Source organism: Phacochoerus africanus, chromosome 11, assembly GCF_016906955.1.
Source record: "Phacochoerus africanus isolate WHEZ1 chromosome 11, ROS_Pafr_v1, whole genome shotgun sequence".
NCBI lineage: Eukaryota > Metazoa > Chordata > Mammalia > Artiodactyla > Suidae > Phacochoerus > Phacochoerus africanus.
Window position 1 is genome coordinate 12,637,682 of NC_062554.1, and position 20,326 is coordinate 12,658,007.

The 20,326-nt window shown below is 39.9% G+C and overlaps 1 protein-coding gene across 3 annotated transcripts in view; it reads right to left on the bottom strand.

Moving 5' to 3' along the window:
• NARS2 (asparaginyl-tRNA synthetase 2, mitochondrial) overlaps positions 1–20,326 on the bottom strand; it is a 143,790-nt gene that overhangs the window by 115,573 nt on the left and 7,891 nt on the right. For 2 of the 3 annotated variants that reach the window (XM_047752200.1, XM_047752199.1), the window contains exon 5: positions 15,237–15,317. In XM_047752200.1, coding sequence (XP_047608156.1) covers positions 15,237–15,317 — 81 coding nt within the window. Of the gene's footprint in view, positions 1–5,005; positions 5,044–15,236; positions 15,318–20,326 lie in introns of those variants that run through there. The other variant, XM_047752201.1, reaches the window with a different exon arrangement.

The window sequence follows — 20,326 nt, forward strand, 5'->3', positions numbered from 1 at the left end:
ACTAATTTTTTTGAGTGCATGAGAAGCTTATATTATCTATATTTCATTTCAGGAGAGAAAAGGGATTATAGCAATGTATTTGTTATTTTAAAAAAAGAGCCTTTCATCTGACCAGAGCCTGATAAAGTGTGCACCTACCCCCAACCCCTCGCACCCATCTGACCTCTACTCTGGCTATTCTTCCCATCATTCACTAGGTTCCATCCACATGGTCTTCACGGCTATTGCTTGCAAATTGGAGGCAGTTCCAGCCACAGGGCCTTTGTACTTGCTGTTCCTTCTGAACGGAATGTTCCGCTCCCCCAGGTATTAACATTACTCACACCCTCACATCCATCATGTTTTTGCTTGAGTATCTTCTCAATTTAAACTTTAAAATCAATCCCTCTCGCTCCCTAACTTTCCTTTCCCTCTTTTTTTTTTTTTTGCTCCACGGTACTCATCGCCATCTGTTCCGATTACCTACTGCTGAGTAACATCTAACTCTAAAACTCAGGGATTCAAGTCAACCATCTATTGCCATCTTTTATGATTGTGTGGGTTCAGCTGGACGGTTCTTGCTTGGAGTCTCTCATGTGGCTACAGCCACATGATTGTTGGGACTGAGGTTATGTGAAGGCTCAACTGAGCTAAACATCCAAGATGACTTCTTTAACCACACTGGGAGGCCGCAGACAGCTGGGTGCTGACCAGGATTCACTGTCTCACCACTCAGCCTTCCCACCTGCCTAAGTCTGGGCTAGCCCAAAGCATGGAGGCCTCTTGGCAGGCAAGAGTTCCCATACAGAGCTCACATTCCAAACAATAAAGGCAGAAACTGTGCTGTTTAGGACCTACCCAGGGATGTCTCCCTTGCTCTACTGGTGACACAGAATCAGCCCAAAGGACGTGTAGGAGAGGATGACAGAATGGTATGAACAATGGGACACAGAGCACACTAGGGAGCTATCTGTAGAGACAGTTACCACAGTACCTAACACGCTCTAAGTTTTATATTTTACTTGCTGTACCTCCTTTAAGGATATACATTCTCAAGGAAAAAGACTTCTGTGTACGTTTTCACCACTACATTCCCAGTTCATGTTAATGACTCAATATTAATTGAGAAAAAAAAATATTGCCTTAAAAAGTGATGTACACCAATAATTCACTTCACAGGCTTGCTTTTCCCCATGGGCCTCACCCTTCCCCAACTCCTACCAATGTAACTTGCTGGAAAGGAACCTCAGATGAATCCGGGTTATTTTGGAAGCAAAAAGTGAAAGACAAAGTTGAAGAGCAAAAAAATCAAAGACAGAAATGTCAAAAAGGGTCACGAACTGCTTACTCTGTCCCATGGACATCTCTGACCACTCTAGCATCTAGTTGCTCCTTGCCAGAAAACTCTCCTAACACACTTGCAAAATGTGAACCACATCTGACATCGAATACTTCCATATAAATTATTCTGTATAATTACCCTTATGAAACCCAATTAAATATTTATTCTGGCTACAGTTTCACGTGTCAGCTTTATCTTCTGGATAAAAATGTCTTGAAGACCAGCTCATTTGAACTTAAAAAGCAACTTTTAATGCAAAATTCTCAATATAAATCCCAATACAAATCTGTGCACACAAGTGTATACCAAGAAAAAAAAATGTGTTTGAGCTAGCTCGTGAATTCTGCTCATCAGTAAAGTAGCATGAGTCTGCGGAGATCATGCTCATCCGGCCTTTTTAGCCTCTGTCTACATTTGATGTTACATGTAAGAGTTTCTCCAGGGGCCCTAGCTTTCAGTTTTGACTGTCTATTAGAGTCACCTGGTAAGCTTTAAAAATTCCCCACACCAGACTGCATCCCCAAGCAATTTTCTGGGAGCAGAACCCAGGTATTCACACTTTTAAATGTTCCTACGTGAATTCAACATGCAGTAGAGACTGAGAAGCACTGCCTTAGAGTCTATGTTCTCCTTTACTCCTATGAGTCTCTTCTAACCTAACAGTGGGAGAAAAAGGAGAACAAAATTTTTAATTTTTACGGCAAGAAAAGGGGATTTTTTAAAAAAGAAAAACATGGAGTTCCCGTCGTGGCGCAGTGGTTAACAAATCCGATCAGGAACCATGAGGTTGCGGGTTCAATCCCTGCCCTTGCTCAGTGGGTTAACGATCCGGCGTTGCCGTGAGCTGTGGTGTAGATTGCAGATGCGGCTTAGATCCCGCGTTGCTGTGGCTCTGGCGAAGGCCGACAGCTCCAGCTCTGATTCGACCCCTAGCCTGGGAACCTCCATATGCCGCGGGAGCAGCCCAAGAAATGGCAAAAAGACAAAAAAAAAAGAAAAACATATAAAATGCACAAGATACCTTTAAAAAAAACAAATGCATAAGCAATCACAATAAACATCAGTGGACTAAATTAAACAGTAAAAAGGGAAAGATTAACTGATTCGTTTTTAAAAAAAATCTGAGCTGTGTGCTATTTCTCAGAATCGCATAAGACAAAGAAAGGCTGATAATAAAAGAATGGATAATAGTTACAAAAAAAAAAAAAAGAGCACCAGACAAATACCGATCAAAACCAAGAAAATAGACAAGAGGCAAAAAGCAGTACTAGAAAGAAAGAGGACCACTGTATAAACAAAGATTGATTTCACTAAGAAGTGATTCTGAATGTGTGTATATCCAATAACATAGACTGAAAAATACATAAAACAAAAACAATGAGAAAAAAAATGAAAAAACATACCAGAGGATCCTAACACACCAGGAAATGGCAAATAAAGAATAAATATTAGTAGGCATACTGCATATATGTACATGTAATTAATAACCTTGTTATAATACACAGATGTTGAACACTGCACCCAATAACTGAAAAATACACTCTTTCCAACAATACACAGAACACTTCTAATACCACAAAAAAATATAAAGTGCCTAGGAATAAATCTAAGAAAGGTATGTGCAATCTTTAGAAAATTAACTTGTATTGAAAAATATTAAGGAACTCCTAAACATATGAATAGACCACATCCAGTGATAGTAACACTTAATACCACAAAGATATCAGTTTTTCCAAACCGATCTACTGAATCAATGCTATTCCAATTACAGAGCAAACAGAGGTTTTTGGAGCTTGTCAAAATGATCTGTAAGTTTGTATGAAGAGAAAAGGATCAGGAAATTCTTTTTTTTTTGTCTTTTGTCTTTTTTCTGTTGTTGTTGTTGCTATTTCTTGGGCCGCTCCCACGGCATATGGAGGTTCCCAGGCTAGGGGTCCAATCGGAGCTGTAGCCACCGGCCTACACCAGAGCCACAGCAACTCGGGATATGAGCCACGTCTGCAACCTACACCACAGCTCACGGCAACGCCGGATCGTTAACCCACTGAGCAAGGGCAGGGACCGAACCCGCAACCTCATGGTTCCTAGTCGGATTCGTTAACCACTGCGCCACGACGACGGGAACTCCAGGAAATTCTTTAAATCAGGTGGCAGGATTTGCTTTACTGCCTATGAAGACTTAGCAAAGAGCTATAGCAATTGAGTGAGGCACTGGCACAGGGATATTCTGAAAAACTAATGGAAGATAATAGAGCACACAGAAATAAGATACACACATATATGGAAACTTGATTTATGACAGAGCTGGCAACTGCAATCACAGGAAGAAAAATGAACTATTCAATAAATAGTACTTAAATAATTAGGTATCCATTTTGGAAAAAAATTGGACTTTTGCATCATATCCAAAATTAAATTCCAGAAATTAAAGACATGTGTAAAGTATAAACTATGAAACTTTTAGGACATAATACAGAAGGGATTTCTTAAACAAGATACAAAAGCACAAAACATCAAAAAAAGATTGAAATTTGACTAAATTAAAGTTAAGAATTCTAATTTAAAATTTAAATTAATCTCTGTATTATAAAAGAGAAAAGGCAAGCCACAAGCTGAGAGAAAACATCTGCAACATATACTCAACAAAAGATTGATAGCCAGGATGCAAAAACACTGATATGAAAAGACAACACAACAGAAAATATAGAAGAGGAAATGAGTGGCCAATAACCGTAAGAAAAAATGATCAATCACAACTTACCAGGGAAAAGCAAATTAAAATCACTTCAAAAAAAATTAAATAAATAAAATTACATCAAAAACCCACTTTAGGATCCCTGGCCTCGCTCAGTGGGTTAAGGATCTGGCATTGCCACTGAGTTATGGTGCAGGTTACAGACGTGGCTTGGATCTGGTGTTGCTGTGGCTGTGGCATAGGCCAGGAGCTGCGCCTCTGATTTGACCGCTGGCTGGGAACCTCCATATGCTGCACGTGCAGCCCTAATAAGCAAAAAACAAAAACAAAAACAAAAACAAAAAAACAAAAAAAACCCAAAACCAAAACCAACAAAAACCCTTTTACATCCATGAGGTTGGCAAAATTTTAAGACTGGAAATATTGGGTATTGGTAAGGCGTGGAACAGCACACCCTGCTGGTGGGAGTTTAAAATTCAGTATTCCTTTTTAAAAATCAGGATCTAGCAAAGCGGAAGCTATGAACATGCACTTCCACTGTTCTGTATGACCCTTGAAGGCATACTGAAACCACTGAGAGAGCCTTAAAAAATACGAATTCTTGAGTCCTACATCCCAGAGATTCTGATTTAATTGAAATCATGGCGGGGCGGGGAGCTCATTACAGAAAAAGATGATGATTCCATTTGTGTAAGTTGAGACCCATGTAAACCAAACCAGTATTTTGCCTAGGGCGACATCCATGTGGCAAAACTGTTTTTTTTAAAGTATGGATATAACAAAACACAAAATCAGCATAGTGGGAAGAGGGTGGGAAGATGGAATGCAGGGGGCACAAAGTGGGGGATAAAAAGTACTAATAATTGCATATTTCTTAAGTTTAGTACTTAGTGGGACCATGTGTATGCCTTATACTACCTACATAGCTTATTTTACATCTGTACAATATTTAATAAAAATAAGATAAGTATTATTAACAGGTTATTTACCCAAAAAAGAGCAGTACTCAACTCGTAGTTCTCGCCAACAGTAAGTCATCAGCAAATGTTGTTATTCTCTTCCCGCAGGAAAATAAAAGGTTGTCTTGGAAGAATGGCCAAAAAGAAACGGTAAGGACACTTTAGTGTTCTCAACAGTTGTCTGTACCTAATAAACACAGTCTTCTTTAATCTCAGAACTTTACTCAAGGTTCTGCTATCTTTTCTCAAAAGCCCAACTTCAGGAGTCATTAGAGTGTGACAAATGGCATTTACTTTACAGCCTAATAGATCTTGTTTAAACTGCAACTCCGTATTTTACTGTGTGGCTTTTGATAAATTCTACCTGGGCCTAGTTTCCTAACATTAAAAAAAAAAAAAAAAAGAGGCGTTCCTGCTGTGGTGCAATGGGATTGGTGGCATCCTGGGAGCTCTGGAGCACAGGTTCAATCCCTGGCCCAGCACAGTGGGTTAAGGATCTGGAGTCTTGGATCTGATCCCTGGCCAGGGAATGCCGTAAGCCATAAGCCACGGGAGGCCAAAAGAAAAAAAAAAAAGAAAGAAAGAAAAAAACACAGATAATTCATTCAATAAATATTTATAAAGCAACTATCACATGCCAGATATTATATAATAATGTACAAGAGACACATAGTTTCTGCCCTTGTAAAGGCAAACTAATTCCTATTGCAAAGGGTTGCTGAAAAGATTATATAATATAAACAAAGGAATTTGACATGGTGCCTGAAATGCACTTGGTATTCAATAAATGCTATTTCTCTTCCTGCTTGGAATACCTAAAGCTTAAGTAATCACTTAAGGTGAATTATTCCTTTTAGAAACTCTAAAAGTCTAATAACATTATTAAAAACACCAACAAAATAACATATATGACAGTGAAGTACTATAAAGATATTGATTTTTTTTTTCCTTTTTTTTTTTAGGGCCGCATCTGAGGCATATGGAGGTTCCGAGGCTAGGGGTCAAATCAGGAGCTGTATTGGCCAGCCTACGCCACAGCCACAGCGACAGCAATGTCAGATCCAAGCCGCATCTCCAATCTACACGACAGCTCACAGCAACACCAATCCGTAACTCACTGAGGGAGGCCAGGGATCAAACCTATGTTCTCATGGATGCTAGTCAGATTCGTTTCTGCTGAGCCACGATGGGAACTCCCTATTTAACATGTTTTAAATGTTAGATGTTATTATTCTGAGCTATGCTCAGGTTAAAATGTGGGCATCTGAATCAAATTAAAACTAAAAGTTATAAACTCAAGCATAACTGGGTTCAGATTTCAAAGTATATTTTAAATATTTCAATGATTTGACTTAAAGCATATCCTACAATATCTAAAATTTATTTTTAATATGGCTAGCTTTCAAATTCACATCATTCTGGGGGCACTTACTGTAGGATACTGTTTTTTAAAAGTATCTTGCAAATTCATGTTGCTGAGAGGCAAAACAGAAATAACTTTCTAAGTCAAAAAGCACTAGCACAGTAGTTTTCACAAAAAGGAGGCTTAACAAATATTTATAGGATGAATCAAATAGTGCAATTTGAGTCCAGCTGTGTGGCTGAAGAATGCACTCACTTGGTAGATACCACAGGATAGAAGTGTCTTAGTTTTTTGAACAGGAGGAAGCATCAGGTAATAGTCTGAATTTTTTTTTACTGTATCTATTATATTTATTATATTTATACATTTACTATATTTACTATATTTATTAACGTACAACATCCTCACTTCACACTGGAAGCGGCAAAAACATGAGTGGGAGCACACTGGCTTTTAAGTCAGTTCTCTTCCCAGTACCCTTCAAAGACCTCAGATTTGCTTCTCTTAATCTAGTGCAGCATTTTCTTTCCTCAAATTTTTTTTTTTAGTTTAAAAAGTAGTACATCAAATGAAAGTTGGAAAAATGTTAAAAATTTTGGTAACACACTCTGACAGCTGATTCCTAAGAAACAGCATCCATATATATTGCTGACAAGTAAGAGCTGGTACAACAGATCTATGGGAAGGAGAACTAGGTAGGGTGGGGTCAGGAGTGGAAGGGGAACTTTTATTTATGTTCTTTCGTAACTTTTGAATTGTGTACCTTTTATATATATATTACCTTTTTTGTCTTTTAAGTAATACATGTATATGATCAAAAATTCAAAGAATAAAGAACACTAGGTCCCATGCCCAGGAGTGAACTTCACTGTGCATCTCTTATCTTTATTCTAGATATGTCCTAGGCATTTCTGACATGCCAAAACTGGACTTCCTTGATAGAAACAGACATCCTCAGCAGAAAAGAAATGATTAATCTTAAAGCTAAAAGTTGTGTGAAGCTAAAAGAATGCATAGAAAATGTTCATCATCAGGCATCCAAATGTTACATCACTGTCAGTATGGAGACTCCATAAGGCATTTTCGGTTTAGACGAAGAAACAAAACTGAGGTTAAAAAACCATTAAAGAACAACTGAGTGTTGGACGTTCCCACTGAGCCAAAGAGGATTGAGGATATGGTGTTGCCGCAGATGTGGCACAGGTTGCAGCTGCAGCTTGGATTTGACCCCTGGCCTGAGAACTTCCAAATGCCTTGGGTATAAACGAAAAAGGAAAAAAAAAAAAAGAACTGAATTTTAAAATCAGTTACTGAACACAAGTACAACAGGAGATGGAAGAAGAAAAAGATTAAAGTTAGCTGAAAAAGAGTTGTTTTGAGAAGAGTTTGACCTGGGTTAGTCAGCCCTCATCCCATATAAAAAGTTTAAAAGAAACAAGTAAGAATATTAAAAAGCGAAAACAACAAGCAGAACCCAAATTATGTGGGCCATAAATTATTTAGCTATAAAAATTCACAAGCACCAAAATTCCTGAGGCCCACTAACTTCTTACCATTTCTAGAATGCACAAGGCTTAGGAAAAGAGAAGCCTTTGGTGTTTACCTCAGTCCGCTCCTGCATATTAAGTTTTCCCTCCTCTTGATTAGCAATTTTAAGTTTTCATACATGTCATTTCATTTAATCTTACAACCCATAAGCACAGTGTTACTCACATTTTTGAGGAAATTGAGATTCATGGCAGCAAAAAGCCTTTTTTTCCTTTTGGCATGCTACTTCTGGCATGACAGTGTGGGGGGGTTCCAGACCCACACTTCCATTAAACTGGATTAAGTTAAAAAACAAAGGAGTTCCCATCATGGTAATGAACTCGACTAGTAACCAGGAGGACGCAGGTTCAATCCCTGGCCTCGCTCAGTGGGTTGGGCATCTGGCATTGCTGTGAACTGTGGTGTAGGTTGCAGACTCAGCTTGGATCTGGCGTTGCTGTGGCTGCGAAGTAGGCCACCAGCTGCAGCTCCAGTTCAACTCCTAGCCTGGGACGTCCATATGCCATGGGTGCAGCCTTGAAAAGCGAAATAAAATAAAATAAAATAAAAAACAAGAACAACCCCCTACTCCCACCCCAACCAAAGACTTTAGTCTTTGAAAATGGTCTGAAGGGCACATAGCAAATGAAGAAACATCTACTCAAGAAAATCTACTAAAACTTGGTAAGGAAACAGAACTTCTATGGTGTCTGAAAGACAGTCCCTCTCCTTCCCTTCCCTGTCACAACTCAGCAAGACAGAATCTTCACACCAGACTGATACAACCAAGGACACAGAGTTCTCCTGAAATCCAGCTCCCAATCAGGATGAGAAGCGTGCCAGCATTTCCCATTTGGCCCACTGCTACTCGGGTAGCTGCTCAAAGATCTGGGTAAGTGTGGCTGGGCGGGGGCTCCCTTCTTCTGCCTAGTCTCTGCTCCTGGGATGGAGGCTCTGCCTTGCATGAGGCTCTGGTAAGAATACCAGACCCGGATTCTCTTGTCTCAGCTCATAGGTTCCTTCCTGGGAGAGACAAGCCAAGGAGTCCTGGGGCTGCAACCACCCACTCAACTGTGCACTCAGCTCCTAAAGTGAGATGTCACTTGGAAAGAAGTGTGCATTGTTCCTGCCTGCAGCACCAGAGCCTTGGTTCAGAGATTTTTTCACTAGGGTAGAAAAGCCCTCAACCAGACTTCCACATCTTTCCCCAGAGGTTGTGACTTGTTTTGCAACAGAGTGTGGATAAATTCAAACCTAAGGATGCTCTTAAAAACAGTGATTGTAGTGAAAGGCCATTGGGAGGAGACTAACATTCACTGGAGATAAAGGCTAAACCTTCTATTTACAAGTTTGCTGGACAGAAATGGAAAGAGAGAGCGGGGAAGAGACCTTTTTGGGTCAGAATAAATTTCAAACACTGACCTTGGGAAGTGTATTATTAAAGGAGGCTGAATTTGATTGTATTAGTCTGTGAAGCAATGTACGCCCCCCAGGACATTGTTTAAAACAACAGAGCAAGCAGCTGCAATTAATAGAGTTTAAGAAGTGGGTGTGGTCTGGGAAAGAGCCAAAGACAGCCCTTCCAGAATCAATGCCATCTCTGGCTGACTGTGGGCATACTCAAGACTGTGCCCCCGGAGGGGCAACATTAGAGGCTCCACACTGCTGGGGGAGAGGGGGAAAGATAGATTTGTGCCTAGAATAAACAATCCCTATAGCTCAACAACAAAAAGACAAAAAAGCCAATTAAAAAATGGACAAAGGACGGAAACAGACTTTTCTCCAAAGAAGATACACAAAGGTCAATAGGCACAGAAAAGGTACTCAAGCATCCTGAGGCTCTAGGGAATGGTGAATCAGAACCACAAGACAGCCCTTTACATCGATGAGGCTGGCTGTGATCAAGAAACTGGAAAGAACAAGCTTCGGTGAGAATGGTAAAAGCGGAACGCCCATGTCAGTCGTGGGAACGTAACATGGTGCAGACACTGTGGAAAATAACTTGGAAGTTCCTAAGGTAAACAGAGAACATCCATATGACCCAGCATCCTACTCCTAAATATATATATACTCAAAAGAACAGAAAACAGGTGTTCAAACAAAAACTCGAACATGAACATTCACAGTATCGCGATTCACGACAGCCAAAGGTAGAAACGACCCAAACGACCCAAAGTTGGTCAGTGAATGAATGGCTAAACAAAATGCTGTCTACCTATACAATCGAACATTATTCAGTAATAAGAAAAAAAATGAAATTCTGATATGTTAACAGAAGTGAGACACAAAAAGCTACATACTGTATGATTCCATTTATAGGAAACACCCAGAAATCCACAAAGATGAAAAAAAGTACCTCTGAGATTACGAGGAGCTGGGGGTAAAGGGAATGAGGACTTTTCTATTGGGATGCTGAAAAAAGTCTAGAAATAGGTAACAGTGATGGTTGTGACCACAATGGTCTTAAATGACTCAGTAAAAATGGTTATGCTGGAGTTCCCCGTCGTGGCTCAGCGGAAAGGAATCTGACTAGTATCCATGAGGACGCAGGTTCGATCCCTGGCCTCGCTCAGTGGGTTAAGGATCTGGAGTTTCTGTAAGCTGTGGTAGAAGTCACAGACGCAGCTCGGATCTGGAGTGGCTGAGGCGTAGGCCTGGAGCTAGCTCTGATTCGCCCCTAGCCTGGGAACCTCCATATGCTGCAGGTACAGCCCTAAAAAAAAAAAAACGACAAAAAAAAAAGGTTATACCAACGAAGCTCCTGCTCCGGTACAGTGAGTTAAGAATCTGAATGCAACAGCTTGGATTGCTGTGGAGGAACAGGTTTGATCTCCCCAGCAAAGTGCAGTGGGTCAAAGGATCCAGTGGTGCTGCAACTGTGGCTCAGATTCCATTCCTGGCCTGGGAACTTCCATTTTCCATGGGTATAGCCATTAAAAAAATTGTTACAGTGATAAAGTTTATTTTCTATATATGTATATATGTGTATATATACAAAAATTCAAAAGCAGCAAACCAATCTAATGCCAAACTTCAGTACAGAGTATAAGATTCAGTATGAGACTCTCCAGAGTTTAAGATTGAGACATAAATTACACTGGTCTTCATGGTTCCACTTAATATACTTTCAGTTCGCTCTTCCCTTTAAAAAGTACTGAAATGTGTAAACCTAGACTTGAATACTGTTCTTGTTATATGAAGTATCACTCCTAGATTTTCTTTGCCTAATTTAATTTCACAATATGTGGTCATTTATCTATCACACCCTGGCAGAGTAGAATAATTAAAAGCTTAAAGATGACTTGCATATTTACATATAAATTGTAAACCATCAAAAGAAAAAAGCAAAAATAAATAAATAAAATAAAAAATTAAAAAAAAACAAAAAAGCAAACCCCCAATGGAATACCACTTTCCACACTCTGGCATGGCTAATAAAAAAAGGAACAATATTAAGTGCTGGCAATAATGGGGAGAAACCAGAACCTTCAGACATTGCTGGTGGGAGTGTAAAATGGCACAGCCACTTTGGAAAATGGGCTGGTGGGTTCTCAAAATATTAACCATAAAACTACCATACACCCAGCAATTCCACCCAAGAGAAATGATATATGCTCATCCAAATGATTTCACAAATGTCCATAGTAGCATTATTCTTAACAGCCTAAAGGTAGGAAAAATCCAAATCCAATCAACCGCTGAATGGATAAACAAAGTGTTGGACATCTATAAACAGAATATGAGCTGGATGTAGAAGGGAATGAATGAAATACTGATACATGCCACAAATATGTGAACCTCAAAAACTCTACGCTAAATGAAGCCATTCACAAAGGCTGTACTGTATGATTGCACCTACATGAAATATTCCAGAAGAGGCAAATCTGTTGAGAGCAGTTTAGTGGTTACTTAGAGCTGGGGGTGGAACAGGAAAGGACTGCCGATGGGCATGGGGTTTCATTTTGGGGCGGTATGATGCTCTGAAATGAGACTGTGATGATGGTCGCACAATTGTGACGATATTAAAAACCATGGAACTATATACTTTAAGTGGATGACTTTTATGGTATGTATGTAAAATATATCTCAATTAAGCGGTTCTTAAAAAACCTGCTTCATGTCCTCATTCCTATATACTCCAACTTTATTTTCTATGATTCACCAATATGAATCTTCTAATCTGTCTGTCTAGAGTCCAGTGAAAACCCCACACTCAGTTTAACTGCTTGATTCTGCTCACTGTTCCCCTACCTGAAATACTCTCCCAAGGGTACACGTAAGTTACACATTCAATTCTGAAGATGTTTCTGATCAAGTCAACCCTCACTGATCTAATTACCCTGTAGATTTCATACCACTTGTAATTGGTAACACTGTAACCTCAAATACATACATAAAGAAGTTCCACCTTATTTCTTCTTAATGCCTAGATGTTGCTACAATCTCGAATTCTTCACTTTAGTCTCTTTTATCGTCTCAGAGACAAACTAATTACTCCAGAACCGTGAAGCTCAAACATGATTGTGGGAACTCAGCGAGGGCTCTAAGACAAAGAGGAAAAACTGTACACGCAAGGAATACTGCAGGATAAGTAACGCTCCTTCCTCCATCAAGCCTTGCCAATTCACCAGCTCCCCCTGCCAGAACCTCGACTACATCTTTATATCCCCCTTAAAAGTTAGCACAGCATCTTGAACACAGATGGTTCCAAATGTCTGCTGAATAACAAATTAATGCTTCGAATGCAACTTCCTACATGTGTATTCAGTAGTCATCAAACCTTAACAAACATCTGAAGTCTTAAAGCAGAAAATGCGAATGAGAAAAAGAAAACCAAAATGATGGGACACGCATTTACTTTTCAACAGTGGATTATGTTCTTACTGTGCATTTCAAGGTGGCACCTTACTGCTATCCTCAAACCTGAGTATGTACCAGGCATCCTTATCTTTAAGTAGTTATTGACACTTCATTGCTGTCAGAGAAAAAAGAGCACGATTAAGAGAAGCAAGAATTTAGATATGATACTTGACTTCCTTCAAACCGGGGGGTGCCAATTCAAACCCCTACGCCTCTACATGGAGTCAGGAGGAAATGAACACGAGAAGCCTGGAAGGGCAGAGATGTGTAAGTTGAGAATAAGAAGCACTGCTTTTTGGAGTTCCAAGTGTGGCACAGTGGAAACAAATCCAACTAGGCACCATGAGGTTTCGGGTTCGATCCCTGGCCTCGCTCAGTGGGTTAAGGATCCGGTGTTACCGAGAGCTATGGTGTAGGTCTGAGATGTGGCTTGGATTTGGCGTTGCTGTGGCTCTGGCAGAGGCTGGCAGCTACAGCTCCAAAACCTCCATATGCTGTGGGTGTGGCCCTAAAAAGCAAAAAAAAAAAAAAAAGAGCACGGATTTCAAAGGACAGGGGGTTGGGAGGGACGGAAGACAAGTCTTAGGAGCTGAACTACTGAAAGCAACAAAGACAGCAGATCATAGCACAAAAGCCACAGGCTGCTGAAACCTGATCTACACCGAGATGGCAGGAGCCTAAGATCAATGAATTCGAGAGCATCTCTTTCTGACACTCTGAACAGACAAAGACCTAACTCCACTATATGAAATTCCTCAACCTGGCCCTGAAACACTTATGAACACAGAACACTTCTCATTTGTTCAGCTTCAGAAATAATTTTTCCCGTTTCTATGTATTTATACTTATTTGGTAACTTGTTTTGCGTTGTTTAAAGGGCAAAATACACATATTATAATGATTCAGACTTGTTATTAGGATTTCTCTGGCAGTAAAGCAGTTATCTCCAAATTTATCATTATTTGTTTATTACAGATTTTTTTTTTACTTCTTTAATGTGGGTTTCTTTAATAATTCCCTTTGTATTTGTAAAACCTCCTTTAAATTATACCTTTCCTTCCCTCTCATTTACTTTTTAATATTTGGTGGTTTAGAGTAAGGGATCATGAATTATATTTCAGGTAATCCTTCTTCAATATTCACAAGATTATTAAGGTGCAGAGAGAAAATAAACAACATAAATGCCTAGAAGAGACTGTTTTTTACACCTTACATTTATTTTATCATCTGCTGCCTCCCTTGAACTCATACACAGATGCTAACACTCCTATTTTAAATGTTCAGCAAAGCATTTTTATTCTACTTTCTGCAGAAGACTATCATTAGGATTTCTTCAAGCTAAAGATAAAGAAAGACAGCATTTAATTATTATTTTGAATAATGATTTGGACGTATCAGGACAATTTCTCCCAGTGAATACAGGAAAGCATCATGATCAAGAGTCAGAACACACTGAACCAGAGAGAGCAGTTTTATACAGGTCTCGTAATTTGATGGAATCACCCAAATGCATAAACAAGGACCCTAACTTCTCAGAGATACAGAAATTGGTGAATAAATAAAAAATAAATCAATATACATTTCTCTTTGAACACTACCATATTACTGGCCAATAATTTTAAACAGGCCATCAAATTGATAAATAAAAGGCTTTCAATTGCCTACAAGTAAGAAAAACCAGTAACTGAAATTTCCTATAACAAAAGCAGGCTGACAATGACTGGCCCCATAGCAGGAGCCCAAAAAATAATTGCTGAACAAAGAATTAAAATACAAGCCTTCATGAGGTGTACAGATTAAATCATTTCTTATGAAAAAATACATTTTTTTAAAGATGGAAAAAGAAAATACTCACATATATGCTTCTCTATCCTAATGCATCTCTTTTTAAAATAAGAATTACACCCCAAAATATTAACTGGGGGTTGAATCTGCACAAAAGATACCTTAGAATTTTAATTAGTTTCTTCAAATTTCTCGAGTTCACCACATCAATTACGTAAAAAAGGCAAGCAGACTACTAAATTAAAAATCCAGGAGTTCCCGTCGTGGCGCAGTGGTTAACGAATCCGACTAGGAACCAGGAGGTTGCGAGTTCGGTCCCTGCCCTTGCTCAGTGGGTTAACGATCCGGCGTTGCCGTGAGCTGTGATGTAGGTTGCAGACACAGCTCGGATCCCGCGTTGCTGTGGCTCTGGCGTAGGCCGGTGGCTACAGCTCCGATTGGACCCCTAGCCTGGGAACCTCCATATGCCGCGGGATTGGCCCAAGAAATAGCAACAACAACAACAACAACAAAAAAGACAAAAAAAAATCCACTCTTTTTAGCCACAATGTAAGTAACACAGTTGGTTGGACAAGAAATCAGAAGTGTGATTTATGGTTTGCAAGGCTTACAATCAACAAAATTTCAGGTTCTGGTCATGGTCTACCCACGTAACTCTTTAAATTTAAAGCAAACCCTCAAATGAAAGGTAACAGAGAGCAATTGGGAATGGGAAGCACAACTTACTTCAACTTGAAAAAGTTCTCCGGCCCCTTCACAGTCGTTGGATGTGATTACTGGAGTGTGAATATGCACAAAGCCACTGTCCTGGAAGAAAAAGAGAAAACGGCTCTTCTCAGTGTATTTGTACATGAAACAGTTCCAGGAATTGCACCTTACTATTTGATTCAAAAGCACTAAGAGAATGCCATATCAAATCCCTACTTAATCCCCCAAATAAAATGACTGAGACATCAAGTTGAGAGTTTACCATGTATAAAGAATTTTACATCAGGAACTGACTTAGACAATATCTAGTCCAATCTTCTCACTTCAAAGATAAGGAAATGGACTGAGGCCCAGAGAGACTGAACTTGACAGACCAAAGTCACTCAACCAATCAGGGGGAGGGGAGGGCGGGGGCAGGACAAGAACCTATTGCACAGAGTCTAGGCCTGGCACCATTTCTTCTCCCAGCTGCTCCAACATACTGGTAGCAATTTCTCTCTCCCTCCCTCCCTCAAGGCTAATGCATACGATGCCGTCCACACTGCTAAGGGAACACAAAGTGATCAATATGATTTCGGTTGTTTTGGAATGAGACTCTCAACTGCAACAAACCATCAGAAAAGAGATAAACTAAGGCTGACGAATAGGGACCTAAGAAATTGCAAAAAAGGCAGAAATGATTTTTAAGAAGTCTGTCGTTAAATTGATGGCACAGTACACTGCGCAAGGCACAGGCGATGCACTTCCTTTGCCTCAAGGAAGATTTTGAGCAGCAAATCCATCCATTACTCTGGCACCCAACTACAATTCTTCCCTTCCAAAGTCGTAGGCTACTTCCATTAGTGAACCACAAAAGCTCTGCTAGTAAAACTGAAATAACCCAGCAACTTCAAGGTTATGCTTCTTTCATTCTGACTATGGATGTAGGCAAAAGGTCACATTTAGCATAAATGTTGCAGGGTTGGGGTGGAGGCAGCTAAAGTGAACTTCTGCTACAAAGGTATAATAGTATGTGTTTAACGCAAACATTTTGGTCTTGAAATCAGTATAACAATTTTATATACACACATCTAATCTGTGTTAAATTCTGCCTATCACTGGTGGAATAGAAAATATCTCAGTGCATTACCAGGGGCCTCCGAAATTTGCCTGTCCTTTCCAAAAAAGGCTGAATTAAAATATTATGGCTATGATACAAAGTATCCAGCCAATAACCTGCCTTATAGTGTAGACTGATTAAATATTCAAGCTATAAATTAGGAGTCTCAGAAGGTACTCAAATATGTACTTAATCTGGGAATAATGTGTGGAGAGGTGCTGCACAGAGCACATTACAGAGAACGAATAACACAGAATCGATAACATTACTGCATAAAATTTTTATCTCCTAGAAGCCAAGAATTATGGACATGAATCATTTATTCCACATGAATGTAGGCAACTATGAGCACAAGTGCAATAAACAAAGTGAGGAAGTGAAAAATCCAAAGGAAACGAGGGTGGCGAGAGGGAGGGGGAGAGGGAGGAGAAAATTTAACGGCTACACATAATTGCCAAAGTTAACACTGGTCAACTGCCACAAGAAATACCACTGTGAATCTTATGAAAATAACTATGTGGGATTTTAAAAAGTCACTCAGGTAGTAGGATTTATTCTCAATACTCAAATAATGCTAAACCTTTCAAAAAGGATTACTTTTTAAGCTTTTAAAAAAAGTGTAGCTTTTTAAGCCTTAACAGTACTTGCAGGGCTTATCATGTCCAAGTCCGTAACATTACCATGAAAAGTTATAAAGGAAAGGGTACAAAGCAACAACAAAGCCCCCCAAAGAGAAAGTAGATAGGGAAGTAGAAAGATAAAAAGGAAAATAAAAGCAAGAGTATGGTCAGTGGCTGTCTCCACTCTGGGGTACCAAGGTCAGGTACTCAGCCCATCCCACAGCAAAGGGGTTCCTAAGGAGAGATATGAAGACCAGAGAAGGGGCCCAAAATACTGGCCCAATTATTCAGATTCCACCCACCACCTCTAAATACCTAAACATTTTGATAGATACACATTTCTATTACTACATATTTATAAGGCACTGAGTATCTGAAAATTCTAAAATTCATGTATGAAGGCTCATACACCTCACTCAAAGACTCATGAACTACATATATGTATTTTTTAAACACACACTAATTAAGACTATTTAATCACTCTAAACAAAAAAGAAACATGACAGCAATTGCTAGCCACAGGCACACCACTGGCAACAAAAAGTGACAGTTAAGAGGAGACTGAAGAAAAACAAAAAAACAAAAAAAACCCCAAACCCACGAAAAGCATCACAGGAACTCAAAGACACAGCAGTCCTAGGTCATTCAACACGGGGGCAAAGAAAACTCCCCACCGAGACAGGCTTTGAAGGCACTGCCATACTGAGGAGGAAACAATTTGATACTCAGAGGATGAACCTCAAATCACCAAGAAAGGGCAAACTCTTTTCTACTGACTCACTTCAGGAAGCCAGGGAAGAATGTAATACATTTTAGAATAACTTCCACAGGCAATTAGAAAAATTCTTATTATTTGAGAAACTCTACTTTTGTAAAAAAAAATTTTGAGGATTCTATACAGTCAAGTTTTAGTACTCAGCAAAGGTGTCAATTCTATAAGCAAAGCAAGTTATATACTAAACATGTTTGATACTCGAACCAAAAAACTCAAGATCCTTAAAGTATCCTAACTAGAGGTTTCTCCTCAGATTTCTATTATTGCTCCTACAATTCTAGATCTGAAATTGATGCAAATTTACATTTTTAGTCTTAACATCATTTAGAGAGCCTAAAGCAACAAACACAAAAACAGTACCAAATAGAGGATAATACAGAACTATGATTTAATGCATCTTAGAGTGCGCCCATGATTTCTTTAAACAACGTGATCCTCTCCATACACAAGTGGGTAACATCTTGGAAGTATCGGGAGAATATTTTCCAGAGCTTTACAGTTAGAAAGTGAATTTATAGCACTCAAGAGTAACTACTTTGGCGTTCCTGCTGTGGCACGGTGGGTTAAAAACCTGACTGTGGGAGGTCAGGTTTAATCCCTGGCTGGGGCAGTGGCTTAAAGCATCTGGTGTTGCCGCACCTGCAGCATAGGTCAAAACTGTGGCTTGGATTTGATCGCTGGGCTGGGAACTTCCATATACTGCAGGTGTGGCCATCCAAAAAAAAAAGTACCTACCTTTTACAACCTTCCCCAATAGTGCCATTATTTTCAACCACTTAAATTGTTTAAAAACTTTTAATCTTGCTTATTTGATTTCAGATTTTTTCTAGTTATTTCTTAGTTTTAAATTTTTAAATTGTTTACGTATCTGTAAAAGCTTCAAGTAATAAAGAAATACATGAATTGGGGGAAGCACTGATGTTAATGAATTGCCAATACCACCACCTAGTGGCCAGAAATCCACAAAACCTGCTGAATTAAAGCAGGTCCACTGGCTTTATCAGCCATTACAGTCATATGGGGAAAAAAAATGCTTTGCTACATCTGACTAAATTTTTTGTTTGTGGCCAAGCACGACTGAAAAGCCACGTGGAAGTTTCAGTAAGAAGGTTTATGAGAGCATATGTAAATGTACCCTTTCAAACCACATGGGATGACACTGTATAATGTGATTTGTTTTCCTTTGTTCTCATGCTTTAAAGCCATGATATTCTTTAGCTGAAACACCAGAAATTACCTCTTAAGGAGCTTTTCAAAGAGCAAGAACTTTCTTGATGTGCTGTGGTAGGGCTGGGCCTGTGTCAACTGGGATGCTGCCCAAGGGAGGGTATGCTATCAGACCATCTTTGCAAATGAGCTGGACCTGGAGAAACGGGCTAGGAAGAGTTCCAAAACTACACGGAGTAACACTGAACTTTATCTGTTGGGTCACTCCTGCCTTTGGAGCCCTCCTCCGCTTCATCAACTTACCAACTATATTCACTGTGGCTTTCCTAGATTGCCGGAAATGGTTGAAAGGCAATGCTAAATGAGACAAGATGTTTTTAGTCATTAGCCCAATCTGTTTGATCAATACCAATAATTCTTTACAATCAATGTTTACTGGAGTTCCTGCTGTGGCTCAGTAGGTTAAGGATCCAACTGCAGTGGCTCAGATTGCTGCAGAAGTGAAGGTTCAATCCCCGGCCCAGTGTAGTGGGTTAAACGATCTGGCATTGTCACAGCTACAGTGTAGGTTGCAGCTGTGGCTTGGATTCAATCCCTAGCCCAGGAACTTCGAATACCGTGGATGCAGTCATTAAAAAAGAAAAAGGAAAAAGAAATTAGTGCTCACTATATATAAACTGCCTGTGACCAAGATGGAGAAACAGGAACTAGATTTACCTTCCCATTTGAAACAACCAAAAAACCAAAAACAAAACAAGTCCAGAAGCAAACCACATGCAAGAATGATATTCCAACACTGGATATCAGAAACAAAGCAGAGTGACCCCTGAGAGGTAGCAAACACAGTGAACCCTCCCGGGGCCCAGCTTACACCTTGAGATTTTCCAGCAGGAAAAGGGGAGAAATATAGTGGAGCCCAGCAGAGTCTCTGAGTTGAGACAGAGCTGAGAGTCTGAGGAGGCCAAAGTGGTCAGAACTGACAGGACTGAGAACCAGAGAGGAGAGAGCTGTGCTGACAATTTCAGAGATGTACAGAGCATCGCCCTGGAGTGAGAGGTGGAGGAATGATCAGCACAGGCGTGTGAGGAAACCATCCAAGGCCAGGGGGAGAACCATTCAAAGCTTAAGATGCTTCCTAAATATCCAGCACCCAGCAAGGTAAATTCACAACGTCTGCACCTAATCAAAGATGAGCAGGTATGCGAGGAGGCAAGAAAACATAATCCATAATGAAGACACTAATCAGGAGTTCCCGTCCGTGGCACAGTGGTTAACGAATCCGACTAGGAACCATGAGGTTGCGGGTTCGATCCCTGCCCTTGCTCAGTAGGTTAAGGATCTGGCGTTGCCGTGAGCTGTGGCGTAGGTTGCAGACGTGGCTCGGATCCCGCATTGCTGTGGCTCTGGCGTAGGCAGGTGGCTACAGCTCCCATTCGACCCCTAGCCT